Source organism: Nerophis ophidion, linkage group LG01 (genome assembly GCF_033978795.1).
Source record: "Nerophis ophidion isolate RoL-2023_Sa linkage group LG01, RoL_Noph_v1.0, whole genome shotgun sequence".
NCBI classification, from domain to species: Eukaryota; Metazoa; Chordata; class Actinopteri; order Syngnathiformes; family Syngnathidae; genus Nerophis; species Nerophis ophidion.
The window spans coordinates 18867393-18884180 of record NC_084611.1 but is presented as its reverse complement, the minus strand read 5'-3'; the positions used below and the strand labels follow the sequence as shown (position 1 = coordinate 18884180).

The 16788-nt window shown below is 39.3% G+C and overlaps 1 protein-coding gene across 6 annotated transcripts in view; it reads left to right on the top strand.

Annotated features, from left to right (window-relative positions):
- trpm3 (transient receptor potential cation channel, subfamily M, member 3) overlaps window positions 1-16788 on the top strand; it is a 400472-nt gene that overhangs the window by 121375 nt on the left and 262309 nt on the right. For all 6 annotated transcript variants that reach the window (XM_061897816.1, XM_061897779.1, XM_061897795.1 and 3 more), the window contains exons 2-3: window positions 7528-7607; window positions 14759-14960. In XM_061897816.1, the coding sequence (XP_061753800.1) occupies window positions 7528-7607; window positions 14759-14960 (282 nt within the window). The remainder of the gene's footprint in view (window positions 1-7527; window positions 7608-14758; window positions 14961-16788) is intronic.

Below are 16788 nucleotides of genomic sequence, written 5' to 3'. Positions count from 1 at the left end.
AAAGTTAGCATGTGAATTTTAGCATGTGAATGTTAGCATGTTAACATTAACATGCTAACAGTTTCCATCCGTCAATAATCAAGTGATTTTTTATTCTGAGGTGTAGGGCTGCAGAAATAACTAAAAATTAAGAAGTTAGCCTTATAGCATGCTAGCATGCTAATGTTGGCATGCCAAGAGTTAGCATGTGTCAAGTATCAAGTTATATGACTCTAAGGCATGGGTGTCAAACTCTGGCCCGCAGGCCAAATTTGGCCCGCCATGTAATTTAATTTGGGCCTTGAGGCAATATCAAATTCACATTACAGCTGGCCTGCCATTATTGCACAGCAGCGGTGCCGCTGTAACCAGGGGCGGCGCTAGGGATTTTGGTCGCCATGAAAATAATCTTTACAGGGCCCCCAACACATAATTTCATCATCATTATCATCATGGGCCCCTTGTATCGGTCTCCTTTGCCCCCCCCCCCCCCACCCCACCTTTTCGGCGCCCCTGGCTGTAACACCACAATTTCTCACACTTGCCAATCCTCCCGAAGTTCAGTGCCCCTCCCGAAAATCTCCCGGGGCAAGCAAGCATTCTCCCGATTTTCACCCGGACCACAATATTGAGGGCGTGCCTTAAAGGCACTGCCTTTAGCATTCTCTACAACCTGTCGTCACGTCCGTATTTCCTCCATACAAACAGCGTGCAGGCCCACTGGAATAATTATTACAAACACATAAGTGAATGCAAGCATACTTGGTCAACAGCCATAAAGGTCACACTGAGGGTGGCTATATAAACAACTGTAACACTGTTACAAATATGCACCACACTGTGAACTCACACCAAACAAGAATGACAAACACATTTCGGGAGAACATCCGCACTGTAACATAACATGAACAAATACCCAGAATCCCTTGCAGCACTAACTCTTTCGGGACACTCCAATATATTTTGATATTTACATCAGAAGGCTGCAAATAGAAAAGAGGCATTAAATTTGTATTTAAATTTTATTTGATATGCCATTGATATTTTTCAATTATTATTATTATTATTTGAAACTGGATTATGCATGTCACTATAAAGTTATATAAGCCTTGCTTGTTCAATATTCAATACAAAACTTGTTTGGGTCACTGTTAAAAGGTTAATTTGTTCAACCTTGGCCCGCGGCTTTGTTCAGTTTTAAATTTTGGCCCACTCTGTATTTGAGTTTTGACACCCCTGCTCTAAGGTGTACAGCTGCAAAAATTGCAACAAAAACAAAGTCTGCATGTTTTTGTTAGCATGTGTGATGTATGAAGTTTTGGCTGAGGTGTACGGCTGCAAAATGAGCAAAAACATCAAAAAAGTTAAATGCTAAAATATGGATGCTAACAGTTAGCATGTGGCAAGAATCAAGCTACGACTGTAAGGTGTAGAGCTGAAAAATTTGTTTTAAAAAACTGTTTGTTTGGAGGAAATCCAGGCAAGAATATTCTTACTAATTTACTAATCGCAATTCTGTATGCAATCTAAAAAGCGGCACTTGTGTCACTTGCAAAGTGGTCTAGTTCCCGAGCTGGCGGATGAATACCCAGTTTCAGGGTAATGTAGAAACAATCGGGCGGCGCGGTGGAGTGGCGGGCTCGCTAACCCCATCTAGTCCTGATGGTTCATCGCAGGTCCAAGTCCTGTGTTCGGGTAAGTTAGCTCTCGTTCGGTGCGGTTGGTTCTGGTTCGTGCCTCAAACTTGGTGGTGGGTTTACTGGTCCTGGGGTGTGACGGGGCTCAGTCGGGCGGACAGGCCCTGTGTTGTTGTAGCGGCAGCGGTGGTCAAAGGCTTGTACAAGCACGCTTCGACGCTGCGGGCTGGGAGAGGAGACAGCTAAGCTCTCCTGGAATTATCTTTTTGTGTTTGTGTGCTTTAGATCCGGGCGTTCGGTCCGCTCCGTGGTTGTCGGGTCCGATATGGACTCAAACGTCCTTAACTGGACGCATCTTGGACATCATAAAGTTGAACTTGAATTTACATTATTGCAATCAGTTGATAAAACATTGTCCTTTACAATTAAAAAAGCTTTTATTTTCTAAAATCTACTACTCTGCTTGCATGTCAGCAGACTGGGGTAGATCCTGCTGAAATCTTATATATTGAATGAATACAGAATCGTTTTGAATCGGAAAAATATCGTTTTTGAATCGAGAATCGAATCGAATCGAAAAAAAAATCGATATATTATCGAATCGTGACCCCAAGAATCGATATTGAATCGAATCGTGGGACACCCAAAGATTCACAGCCCTAGTGACGACATATCAGTACTTTGGGATTGTTACTGATGACAACTTGTCCTTTAAAATCTCACATTGAAAAACTTAAGACTAAACTTAAAATTCAACTACTTGTGTGACTGCTGAAGTTGAACTAAAATCCTGGAATTTTTTTTTTAATGCTGAAGTAGAGCACACAATTCCCAAGTAAGCTGAATATTTGGAAGTTGGAACACTCTGAATCAGATGAAAAATGTGGGGATTGTGGAAGTGTGAAGAATGTCCCATTGATTTAAATAGGAATTTTCCAAAACATTTGCGAATTTCGGGAAAAGCAGGATTTTTTTCCTTAAAAATGGTAAAAGACTTCAATGGTCTGAATGAGTCGAAATCGGTGTTGAAACTTTTCAAATCGGTACAAAAATGTTGAAGTAGTAACTTGTTGAATTGAGAAATGGTATTACGGAATTCACAGAATTTCGGGTAAACCGGGGAATTTTTCCACTTTGTTTTTGTCCTGATGCAGAGGTTATGTTTTGGCGTTGGAATGGTTGAAATAGGTTGAAAAATGTGGAAAGAGCAGTGGAACTTAAGAGTGGAAATAGGTTACCAAAAAACGTGAATTCTTGGAAATTTGTCGAATGTGGAAAAATGGTAGTTTGAATGTCCAGGATGAGTTGAATGTATTGAAGGTGTAATGATTTGAATGGGTACAAAATGTGGGAATTGTGAAAGTTTGAAAAATGGCCAATTAATTTTGAATGGGGAAAATGTCAAAAAAAAAAAGGAATTATGGGAAATCCGGGATTTTTTTTATTTTTATTTATTGCTGAAGTAGAGCACACAATTCCCAAGTAGGCTGAATATTTGGAAGTTGGAACACTCTGAATCAGATGATCCTTAAAAATGGTAAAACACTTCAATGGTCTGAATGAGTCGAAATGGTTGGTGATGAAACTTTTCAAATCGGTTGAAAAATGTTGAAGTAGTAACATGTTAAATTGAAAAACATACTTTTATATGTCCGAGCTGCTACTACTGGTAGTAAATACATTTTGCCATCTCATGAAGATCCTGAATATATAGGTACTGTATGTTTACTTAGGGTGTGAAACTTGGGGGCACCTAACAACCGATTCCTGTTCCTGGGTTGACGATTCGATTCAGAATCGATTCTCAATTCAACATAATTCTTGCATTGTGTTGTGTGGTATAAAAATTATCCATTCATCGTCTTCCGCTTATCTGAGGTCGGGTTGCGGGGAAAGCAGCTTAAGTAGGGAAGCCCAGACTTCCCTATCCCTAGCCACTTCATCCAACTTCTCCCGGGGGATCCTAAGTCGTTCCCAGGCCAGCAGTGAGACATAGTCTTCCCATTGATTGATTGAAACTTTTATTAGTAGATTGCACAGTTCAATACATATTCGGTACAATTGACCACTAAATGGTAACACCCGAATAAGTTTTGCAACTTGTTTAAGTCGGGGTCCACGTTAATCAATTCATGGTAAACGTGTCCTGGGTCTTCCCCGTGGGCTCCTACCGGTCGGACGTGCCCGAAACACCTCCCTAGGGAGGCGTTCGGGTGGCATCCTGACAAGATGCCCGGACCACCTCATCTGGCTCCTCTCGATGTGGAGGAGCAGCGGCTTTACTTTGAGTTCCTCCCGGATGACAGAGCTTCTCACCCTATCTATAAAGGAGAGCCCCGCCACCCGGCGGAGGAAACTCATTCTGGCCGTTTGTACCCGTGATCTTGTCCTTTCGGTCATAACCCAAAGTTGATGACCATAGGTGTAGATGGGAACGTAGATCGATCGGTAAATTGAGAGCTTTGCCTTCCGGCTCAGCTCCTTCTTCACCACAACGGATCGATACAGCGTCCGCATTACTGAAGACGCCACACCGATCCACCTATCAATCTCAAGATCCACTCTTCCCTCACTTGTGAACAAGAGTCCGAGGTACTTGAACTCCTCCACTTGGGGCAAGATCTCCTCCCCAACCCGGAGATGGCACTCCACGTTTTTCCGAGCGAGAACAATGGACTCGGATTTGGAGGTGCCGCAGCGGTACTCAGTTGTAATTCACTTTTCCACAACTTGTGGCAGTAATGAAAATATCAAACAAACAGAAGAAGTCTGGAGATAAAGTCACAGAGAATTTTCTTAAGCGCAAAAAATATGACTAAAGTGGTGTAGCTGTGTTTTCATTTACACTTTGATTTTTTTTATTAGTATTATCAATTATTAATTTAATTAGAATGTATTTATGTTAGCTTGGCATAATTTTTTGTACATTTATGTTTGTCATTTCCTGAGTCTTCCAGTACTTATTTGGCTAATTAGCCTGACCTAAGCCTCAGGTTTATTTGTTAAATAAATAATAATCTTTGTGATGAACACATGCGTTCAAATCATTTGACGAGGTTGCAAACTGGAAATAAGTTAGATATAATAATTCAATATGATTAAAATCAAGAGTTCTATTACTAATTTAGTGTTAATATTGTGGGGAAAAAAAGTTGGCCCCCTAGGTCAGAAAGGTTAAAAACCCCTGATTTAGAGATACATTTGATAATAAATTCACTGTATTTGCACTTCAGTTGAATTTGTAAATGCATGTCTAAATTTTAAGCGTAAAAACATTTTAAATACATTCAGTTGTATTGCAATATAATTCTTAGGTTATGGTGTAACATGATTTTGCTTGCTTTTTGCCCGCCGTGGGCCATTTTCTTTCAGATGCAATAAGATGATCTTTTTTCTTGCATGGATCCTCCTCAGTATTTATTAAAGGATCTGTGCGTGAATTTTATGATCCTAGAAGAGATCTTTATCAGGCTGGGATCCCACGCTGCGGACCTTGCTTATGCTGCCAATGCAATTACTAGTATTATGTGCCCCAATCTCACACACACACACACACACACACACACACACACACACACACACACACACACACACACACACAAACACACACACACACACACAGTATTGTTTTTTTTTACCTTCTGGAAACCTCCGAATGCCTACCTCTTTAGGACCACCCTTTCTAGATATATAAAGATGTGTATTTACAACATTAATAATACATACATACTTTGCAAACATAAAAAAACTTGTGGTAATAAATGTTTTGGAATTTCACAATAGGTCGCAATTCCCCAAGAAAAACTTAGAATTTTGGCGGTATGAAAATAAAAGCTGTCATTTTACTCAACGCAAGTCAACATTTTACAAGAAAAACTGAACATTTGTGTGATATTATGATAAAAGTTGGAATTTTGCTCAGAAAAAGTCACATTTTTAGAAGAAAAGCTTAAAATTTTGTCAGTTTCAAGAAAAGAGTTGTATTTTCACTCGACAAAAGTCGCAATTTTATAAGTAAACTTAAAAATGTTGGCAATATTATAATGATAATCGGAATTTTATTTGGCAAAATTATGACAAAAGTCATAATTTTATTAGAAAACTTAAAAACGCCGGCAATATTATAATAAAAATCTGAATTTCACTCGGCAAAATTATGACACAAATCATAATTTTACTCAAAAAAATCACTATTTTACAGGAACAACAATAAAATTGGCAGTAATGTGATTCAGAATTTTATATGACAAATGTCATCATTTTGCAGTAAAAAGTAATAATTTTACGAGAAAATATTGAAATATTACATAACCAGAAAGAATATGAGAATTTTTTTCCCAATTAAAAAAAATAAATAAAATGCACACATTGTGAGAAAAAGACTGCTTTTAGTTATTTTATTTTTGGGGGGATTTTTTTGTTTGGAATTGATTTTTAATCTTCATTATTTACTTCATGTTATTACATTATGTCTAAATATATATATATATATATATATATATATATATATATATATATATATATATATACATGTATTTTTTTTTCTCCAAATAAATTGTGGCCAAAGGGGGCACATTTTAATTTTTTACACACACTTGTTATTACATATGTTGGCAAGAGAGGGAGCACTTATAAAACCGACACAGAGACAATTTGAAAAAAAGTTCCTTCTTAGGACCACACTGATTTTGATAGATTTCACCACCAAGGGTGCAAATGCGATCTCTATTTTTTGTTTTTTGTAGTGTGCTTAAGGCCAATAACAAATGAGTCACGGGCCACAGATGGCCCCTGTGCCACACTTTGAGCAACACAACTCTAGAAACTAACTGTTAATGGCCACTATAGTCTTTGTACTGTAGTGTATTTGTTCATCTCATGATCACATATGGGACTGGAAGTCATAAAATCAGCTGTTCACCAGGCAAGCTACCGTCTTGTTTTGTCTTTTTTTTTTCAGCCTTTGCACCTGTCAATGTTTACTTTTGTATGTACATTAATTCAACAAAAACTCCTGACTTTGGAGCAATGTTCACAGACTCTAGTATTTGGCTCTCTATTAGATGCAATGATTTTCCGTAATGGGACCTTGACTTCGGTCCTAACTTGTTAATATGGAAAGTACTTTTCCTTGTTGATGTCTCAAGAAGGGTAGAAACACAAGAACACACACACACACACGTCTTGCCTACTTTGTGTGGACCCACGTTTGGTCAGTAGGTTGTGAGGGCCCCCCTTTCCACTATAGCTAGAATGATGGAAAAAATATACCTAGCACTAGATGGGAGTAGAGACTTGCAACTTCACTTCGAAATGCAAAACACTCCAAGTAAAAAAAAAAAATATTGTGCTTCTGTAGTTGTGGGGACCGACCGCTCTTGCTTGGTTGATTTGACCGTACACACACACATAGTAATAAGTTCTGTGAGTTAGCCATTTTTAATTGGCTCCCTAATTCACTCAGCAGTGCACACACACACGCACACACACAGACACACACACACACACACACACCCACGCCTCATAATTTCAGTAGGAAAGCGCCCTTGTCGAAAACAGAAAACTCTGTCAAGTTTTGCTGCATGCTTTGAACGGGTAAAAACAGCACCCTCTGCTGGACATCAAACGCCAGTGGTCTGAGTTAAAATCTTTAAGATGCATAGGGGATCAAACATATCAACTTTCACTTATAATAATTTAAAACATCCAAAATGATTTGGAAAAAAAACTTGAACTGCAAAAAATGCAGTTAGTTTAGGATACATGCAGAGAAATGGAGAGAGAAGAATGTCTACATTTCAAACGTTCTGCAGTGGACATTTGATTTTGGGGCTATTTCTTTTGCCAACCTTGCAAATGTCTAATGAGAAAAACAAGTGAACTAAACGGCTTCATGCTCTTGTGTGTGCAGGCACAGAAGTCCTGGATAGAGAGAGCGTTCAGCAAGAGGGAATGTGTTCACATCATCGTGAGCGCCAAAGACCACCATAGGTGAGTACAAGTACACCTTCATTTATCGCCACGTATTGTTCCAAGCCTTTCTAAATGATTGTTTAACAAATATTTTCATAGTCAGAGCATACATATATTTAAATACTTTTTTTTTTCAAAATAACAGAGTCCTCAAAACATGAAATAACACTCATATAGTCACTTTTACACTCTTTTACCCAATATATTGCTTTAATGCTCATGGCTACTATGAGGGAATACTTTGTCACTTTGTCACATCCTGAATAATGACTCTAAATTAGATTTTGGTTTCAATGTGATAAATATATATATATATATATATATATATATATATATATATATATATATATATATATATATTTCTTAATTTGATTATCCAGAGAATAGTGCTCGAAACCGTGGTAGAGCGCAATACCTGACGATTGAGGGAACCCCTCATGAAACAATTCTGTAGAGATGAAGTAGTCTTGTGATTTTTCCCACACCCACATATATATATATATATATATATATATATATATATATATATATATATATATATATATATATATATACCTCATCTCTACAGAATTGTTTCATGAGGGGTTCCCTCAATCATCAGGAGATTTTAATGGAAGCATTCACATACAATGGTTTGTATAGAGCACAGAGTGGGTGGGTACAGACAGGCGTAGGGTGTGGTGATTGGCTCATGTGTTACCTAGGAGGTGTTTCCGTCTGTGGCGGAATGTTGAAATGCCGCCACAGCACACCTTACAACAGTGGTAATAAAAGATGCAACCTTATGACATGTTGACAGTTTGCCACCTGTCAAACCTCAGGATATAGAACTTTATTATGAAAAAACCCTGCAGAGCCAGGTTGCATAAACCATACATCAATCAAAATAATATTATGCTTGAAATGGGGATATATTATTTTTTTCATAATTTTTTCGTTCATGCACTTTAAATCTTTTCTGTTCCAAAAAAAAAAATACAGTGTTAAAAATGGTATTAATTGTTGTAAGTTCATTATTATATATTTTCTTGTCAAATGTTTAAAAGGATACAATGTTATGCAGTTTACTTATAACAATTTTATAGACAAAAAGCAGGGGGGCGAGGTGGTTCTTCCTGGGGGAAGATAATTGAGAAATATATCCCCTAGAGCAGTCTTTTTCAACCACTGTGCCGCGGCACGCTAGTGTGCCGTGAGATACAATCTGGTGTGCCGTGGTAGATTATCTAATTTCACCTATATGGGTTAAAAACATTTTTTGCAAACCAGTAATTACAGTCTGAAAATTATGTGTTGTTGTTGAATAGTCGGTGCTATCTAGAGCTCAAGAAAGTAACCCTGTTATACTCTTCCATATCAGTAGGTGGCAGCCGGTAGCTAATTGCTTTGTAGATGTCGGAAACAGCGGGAGGCAGTGTGCAGGTAAAAACAAAAGTTGCCTAATGCTTCAACCAAAAATAAACAAAAGGTGACTGCTCCTAAGAAAATGAATTTAAGCTTAGGGAAGGCTATGCAGAGCAAAACTAAAAATTAACTGGCTACAAAGTGAACAAAAACAGAATGCTGGACAACAGCAAAGACTTACTGTGGAACAAAGACAATGTACATCCGGACATGACATGACAATCGACAATGTCCCCACATAGCAGGATAAAAACGACTGAAATATTCTTGATTGCTAAAACAAAGTAGATGCGGGAAGTATCGCCCAAAGGAAGACATGAAACTGCTACAGGAAAAAAAAAAGAAAAAAAGATAGAAAAAGCCACCAAAATAGGAGCGCAAGACAAGAACTAAAACACTACACACAGGAAAACAGCAAACAACTCCAAATAAGTCACGGCATGATGTGACAGGTGGTGACAGTACACCTACTTTGAGACAAGAGCAATAGTGATGCATGCTTGGTTATGGTTTTAAGTCATATCCAACAATTGTGACAAGGACTTTTTACTACCAACTGAGTTTTGTTTTTAATACATTTCTGCTGGTGATGTGCCTCCGGATTATTTAAACGCAAAAAATGTGCCTTGGCTCAAAAAAGGTTGAAAAACACTGTCCTAGAAGGGGGGTTTGCCCACATATGGGGTCCTCTCCAAGGTTTCTCATAGTCATCATTGTCACCGACGTCCCACTGGGTGTGAGTTTTTCCTTGCCCTCATGTGGGCTCTACCGAGGATGTCGTTGTGGTTTGTGCAGCCCTTTGAGACACTAGTGATTTAGGGCTATATAAATAATCATTGATTGATTGATGGATGAAATAAATAACTAGTATAAAAATAAATGAAAAATAAACTTACTTTATTGTGCTGTCATTGTGTGGTAGTGTTCATGTCTTCTCTTCTCCACACACACACACACACACACACACATGCAGGAGTGTAACCGTAATAAAGATGACAATTGAAAATACAGAAAAGCTGTGTTTCTTTCCCAACCAGGTTTGCCCACGGTTGTTGTTTTACTCGATGGCTTGCAGCAAAAAGCCCCAAAGCAAATCAACACAAGTGTCACCTGTGTCGCAGCCAGCTTCTTATGAGAAGATGCAAAGGTCTGCAACACACGCGTTTGTGCACAATTGAGAAGTAGGAGCCACAAACGCACGTATTATCTCCTATGAAAAAAAAAAGAGAAACCGTGTTTGAGCTGGCTCTGTTGTTATTTACCTGCCTTCTCCTACCAACTGGAACAAAGCCTGCCAGGGACCCGCACGCTTGCTCTAACAGTCACGAGTCAAGCCCCAGTATTAGTTGCGCGTACCCTCAACAGCTGCGGCAGATTGCCGGTGGAGAATATACTGTATAAAATACTGTCTTTCCTTTCCATGAACCATTTGCAGTGTGAATAAATAGGTGATGAATCAGACTGGCCTCGGTGCACCCCTTTATCTTCACGCAGCGGCACTCAGGAGGAGTGTTCCGATACGGCCCACAAATCTCTTGGCTTCCACCAGCCCCGACTCCAAATGAACTACGAAGCTTAGTCGTGTTCTCTCCGCTTTCGAGAACCCCAGAAGGGCTTTTCTGCAAACCCCGTTTCCGTATGAATTGGGACAATGTGTTAGATGTAAATACAAACGGAATACAATGATTTGCAAATCCTTTTCAACCCATATTCAGTTGAATGCACAACAAAGACAAGATATTTGATGTTCAAACTCATAAACTTTGTTTTTTTTCTGCAAATAATAATCAACTTAGAATTTCATGGCTGCAACACCTGCCAAAGTAGTTGGGAAAGGGCATGTTCACCATTGTGTTACATCACCTTTTCTTTTAACAACACACAAAAAACGTTTAGGAACTGACGAAAGTAATTGTTGAAGCTTTTAATGTGGAGTTCTTTCCCATTCTTGTTTTATGTAGAGCTTTAGTCAGTCAACAGTCTGGGGTCTCCGCTGTCGTATTTTACGCTTCATAATGCGCCACACATTTTTTAATGGGAGACAGGTCTGGACTGCAGGCGGGCAAGGAAAGTACTCACACTCTTTTGCTACGAAACCACGCTGTTTTAACACGTGGCTTGGCATTGTTTTGCTGAAATAAGCAGGGGCGTCCATAATAACGTTGCTTGGATGACAACATATGTTGCTCCAAAACCTGTATGGACCATTCAGCATTAATGGTGCCTTCACAGATGTGTAAGTTACCCATGCCTTGGGCACTAATACACCCCCATACCATCACAGATGCTGGCTTTTGAACTTTGCGCCTATAACAATTCGGATGGTTATTTTACTCTTTGTTCCGGAGCACACCACATCCTCAGCAGTGCGTATTTAGAGTGCATGGAGTCAGTACTCCTGCGTCTTAATGAGCAGATATATGTTTAGCAGGTGAGCGTAAGGCGGCGAACTCTCCCCAAATTATAATAAACACCTTCCAGCCAACTACTAGGAACATCACTAAGAGCCCGTTGACGTTCTAGAAACAAAAGCAGCAGCATATTTCGCTCGCAGTCCTTGAGTGAAGGCTAATCTAGCTTTTAGCGTAATGTTGGCTCATTTTACGGTGCGTGTGTGCGTGTGCATGTACGTGCGTGTTGGGTGGTAAGGGGGTGTAGCCCGGAAGAGTCAGAGCAGCATGGGATTCTGGGTATTTGTTCTCTTGTGTTTAAGTTGTGTTACAGTGAACATGTTCTCCCGAAATGTGTCTGTTATTCTTGTTTGGTGTGGTTTCACAGTGTGGCGCATATTTTTAACAGTCTTAAAGTTGTTTGTATGGCCACCGTCAGTGTGACCTGTATGGCTGTTGATCAAGAAAGTCTTGCATTCACTATTGTATGCCTGGCAAAGCCTTACACAACATGCGTCGAAGTTTGGCACGCTCTTTGAATGGTGAATGAGCGAACGTGAGGAAAGGGTGCAAAGGACGATAAAGGCAGTGCTCTCACGGCACGCCCATAATATACTGTACTCTTATGGACAAACATCGGGACAATCCTTCGGGAGGGTCACTGAAAATTTCTCAGTAAAATCCGTAAGTGGCAAATATGTTTTTAGGGCGGGATAGCCATCCAAAGAAGGTGAATCCACTTTGCACCAAGTTTCTGCATCCAGTGACCCCCAGGTAAAATGAGTTTGAGACCCCTGATCTTAACAATTCAGAGAAAATCGGTAAAATAATGGTATTTTTCTGTGGAATTGCAAGCATTATCACTTCATTAAAGGTGGTTGATCGTAATAATTTGGAAAAACTCTGTAGAATAAAGGTATTTTTCTGCAGAAATGTTTGCATCGTCACTTTATTAAAGGTGGTTGATCTTAATAAATTAGTAAAAATCTGTAAAATTACGATATTTTTCCCCAAAACGTTTCTGTAAATATAATGTTTTTGATCATTATTTGGTTTACAATGTATTACTTTAATTTTATGGTTTTTCGTTTGGCAGCCGTAGCTGCCAGTAGATGACTGTTTTTTTACAGAATTTTTTTTTTTTTTTACAGTGCATGTAAGCATTCCATTCAGTTGTAAACAAATGGCACTATTGTCACCTTCTGTGACCAGAATGTTTCTAACTCCTGTTATTTGTTGGAGGCTAAATTGCAGTCTTTTAGGGATGGCTGAAAGGACAGTGTTGTATGTGGTAGACAGGTGGTGTCGCAGACCACCTCCTCTGTTCAGGGATGATTTTTTTTAACCTTGACGTAGATTTCCCACTGGGTCATCATCGTCACCGACGTCCCACTGGGTGTGAGTTTTCCTTGCCCTTTTGTGGGCCTACCGAGGATGTCGTAGTGGTTTGTGTTGTTGTTTGTGCAGACCTTTGAGGCACTCGTGATTTAGGGCTATATAAGTAAACATTGATTGATTGATTGATTGATTGATTGATTGATTTCTTCCCTCACTTCTCTTTCGTACCATCGTTTCACCTCCCTGTCCAGAATCTTTACATTTTGTTGTCAAAGGTGTACAGGTAGACAGCTAAGTCGTGGCCCGAAGAGTCTGCCCGTCTATGCTGTGCCATGCGTCGGCTTAGTGGTTGTTTTGTTTCCCCAATATATGAATCAGTGCATTCATCATTACGCAGGATAGCATACACCAGATTGTTTTTGTGGGTGTGGAATGTCCGGTCTTTAGAATGCACCAGTCTCAGAGACTGGCCACACAATATCTCGATGCAAACAAGGGGAAATTACACTTCAACGACTGTCGTTGGCTTTGACAGTTAGGATTTGTATAATTTTTTTTATTTTTTGCATCAAAACAGTTGTTTTTCTCATTACGATAGGACGAAACCATCCTTGCCCAGGTACAGCCTCCTGGTTTTGGAGTGTAAATATTTGGGGTTTAGGCACCAGCCTCTAGACTAGATCTGACCAATCTAAGTCTTAAACTAGATCTGACCAGTCTAAGTCTATGAGCAATACCTGATGAAGCCTACTGAGGTATTAGCGCCTGCCACTAGAATCGATCTAACCAATTTAAGTCTAAGAATAGATCTGACCAAGCTAAGTCTAAGATGTGATCTGACCAATCTAAGTCCAAGACTAGATCTGACCAATCTATGTCTAAGACGAGATCTGACCAATCTAAGTGTAAGACAAGACCTGACCAATCTAAGTCTTGGACTAGATCTGACCAATCTAAGTCTAAGACTACATCCGACCAATCTAAGTATAGGAGCAATAACTGACGAAGCCTACCGAGGTATTAGCGCCTGCCAGTAGACTAGATGTGACCAATCTAAGTCTAAGTATAAAATTTGACCAATGTAAGTCTAAGATTAGATCCGACCAATCTAAGTGTGAGACTATATCTGACCAATCTAAGTCCAAGACAAGATCTGACCAATTTAAGTCTAGGACAAGAGCTGACCAATCTAAGTAAAGACAGGAGTTGACCAATCTAAGTCTAAGACAAGATCTGACCCATTTAAGTCTAAAACTACACCTGACCAATCTAAGTCCAACACTAGATCTGACCAATCTAAGTCTAAGACTTGATCAGACCAATCAATCCAAGTCCATGAGCAACAACTGATGAAACCTACTGAGTTATAAGCGCCAGTCGCTTGACAAAATCGGCCCAATCTAAGTCCAAGACGAGATTTCACCAATCTAAGTCTAACACTAGATTTGACCAATCTAAGTCTAAGACTCATACATGCCAATCTAAGTCCAAGACTAGATCCGACCAATCTAAGTCCAAGACTAGATCTGACCAATCTAAGTCTAGGAGCAAGAACTGATGAAGCCTACTGAGGTATTAGTGCCTGCTGCTATACTTGATCCGACCAATTTAAGTCCAAGACGAGATCTGACTGTCTAAGTCTAAGGCTAGATCTGACCAATCTTAGTCTAAAACTAGATCTGACCAATCTAAGTCTAAAACAAGATCTGCCCAATCTAAGTCTAACACTAGAACTGATCAATCTAAGTCAAAGACTAGATCTAACCAATTTAAGTTTATGAGCAAGAACTATTGAAGCCTACTGAGGTATTAGCGCCAGCAGCTAGACTAGCTCTGACCAATCTAAGTCTAAGGCAAGATCTGACCAATCTAAGGCTAGAAGCAAGAACTGATGAAGTCTATTCGGGTGAGAGGCGTCTTCCAAGACGAACCAACAGTCCAGTTTGCGATGGATTGAATCCCCTGAGATGACTGAATACATAAAATTGGGTCCATTTCTTTGTGAATGATGCACCGCGTTTTCTTGTCCTGGTCTAGGTGCTGTTGCGGCCGTTTGATAGGCCAGCATGTGGGTCTTCCTCCGGGCATCTCATCGAGTCAGAATGATAAGGCGGAACGGTTGGCCAAGAATGGCGGTCAGTCTGAGAAGTGGTCCATCAGCAAACACACCCAGCTCAGCCCCACCGACGCATTCGGCACCATCGAGTTCCAGGGCGGAGGACACTCCAACAAAGCTATGGTGAGCACTCTTTCCTCCCGCGTTTCAGTGCCGTAGGAAAACTACGGACAAACAAGTCATCCCTCACATTTCAGCAATCATTGCCCAAAGTGGGGCCGAAAGGCCTAAATTGGCCCGTTGTGTCATTCGGTATCATAATTGCCAACCCTCCCAGATTTTCCGGGAGACTCCCGAAATTCAGTGCCTCTCCCAAAAATCTCCCGAAATTCAGGCGAAGCTGGAGGCCACACCTCCTCCAGCTCAATGCGGACCTGAGTGAGGTGTACAAAGAGCGTGTCTGCCCAATGACGTTATAACTGTAGAATGATCGAGGGCGAGTTCTTGGTTTCTTATGTGGGTTTATTGTTGGGCAGTTTCAATATCCTCCTCCCGGTGCCGTAAAACAACACACAACAGCAGTCCGAATTCGTCTACCTAAAGCAGTTCGTCTGCCAAACAGCAATGTGTTGTGACACTCTTAAACAGGACAATACTGCCATCTAGTGTACATGCATATGGTTAGAAAACCAAAGGTGGAAATATTCAACCCTCAACTCAACAATGAATAGATGAGTGTTATGTGTGTGTAAATGTGTAAATAAATGAACACTGAAATTCAAGTTTTCCTTTATATATATATATATATATATATATATATATATATATATATATATATATTAGGGCTGTGAATCTTTGGGTGTCCCACAATTCGATTCAATATCGATTCTTGAGGTCACGATTCGATAATATATCGATTTTTTTTTTTATTCGATTCGATTCTCGATTCAAAAATGATATTTTTCCGATTCAAAACGATTCTGTAGTCATTCAATACATAGGATTTCAGCAGGATCTACCCCAGTCTGCTGACATGCTAGAAAAGTAGTAGATTTAAAAAACTTTTATAATTGTGAAAGACAATGGTTTATAAAACAAATTGCAATGATGTAAATGTGTTTTAACTGTTAAACGAACCAAAAATATTACTTATTTTATTTTTGTGAAAACATTGGACACAGTGTGTTGTCAAGCTTATAAGATGCGATGCAAGTGTAAGCCACTGTGACACTATTGTTCTTTTTTACTATTTTTATAAATGTCGAATGATAATGTCACTGAGGGATTTTTAATCACTGCTATGTTGAAATTATAATTAATATTGATACCGTTGTTGATAATATTCATTTTTGTTTCATTACTTTTGGTTTGTTCTGTGCCGTGTTTGTCTCCTCTCAATTGCTCTGTTTAATGCAGTTCTGAGTGTTGCTGGGTCAGGTTTGGTTTTGGAATTGGATTGCATTGTTATGGTATTGTTGTGTATTGGTTTGTTGGATTAACTAAAAAAAAAAAATTATTAAATTAAAAAAAAAAAAGATTTTTTGAAAATGAGAATCGATTCTGAATCGCACAACGTAAACGATTCGATTCGTATTCGAATTGATTTTTTCCCACCCCCCCAATATATATATATATACATATATATATAAATATATATATATATATATATATATATATATATATATATATATACAAAAAGTTGCATATGCTCCAGGCCAGGATTAAATCCCAGTACTAAAACTGTGTCCCACCAGAAAAATGTGTTGATATAGTCTTATTAATGATGGAGCAGGAAGGGGCTAGTCTGTGGTAACATTTCATATGAAGTGCGCTGTAAATCATTAATTGCTATATTACATACGCTTATTCACGCAAAACGGTTCCCCTCCGTGGGGTCTATGCACACGGCGTGATTGGCGTCGAGGAATCCCTCCTTCCTTCTGCTTGAGGGATGCTCAACATGGGCTCGTAACTGTTTGGGGAAAAAAGTAACGTAGCCCCGTTTCCCAAG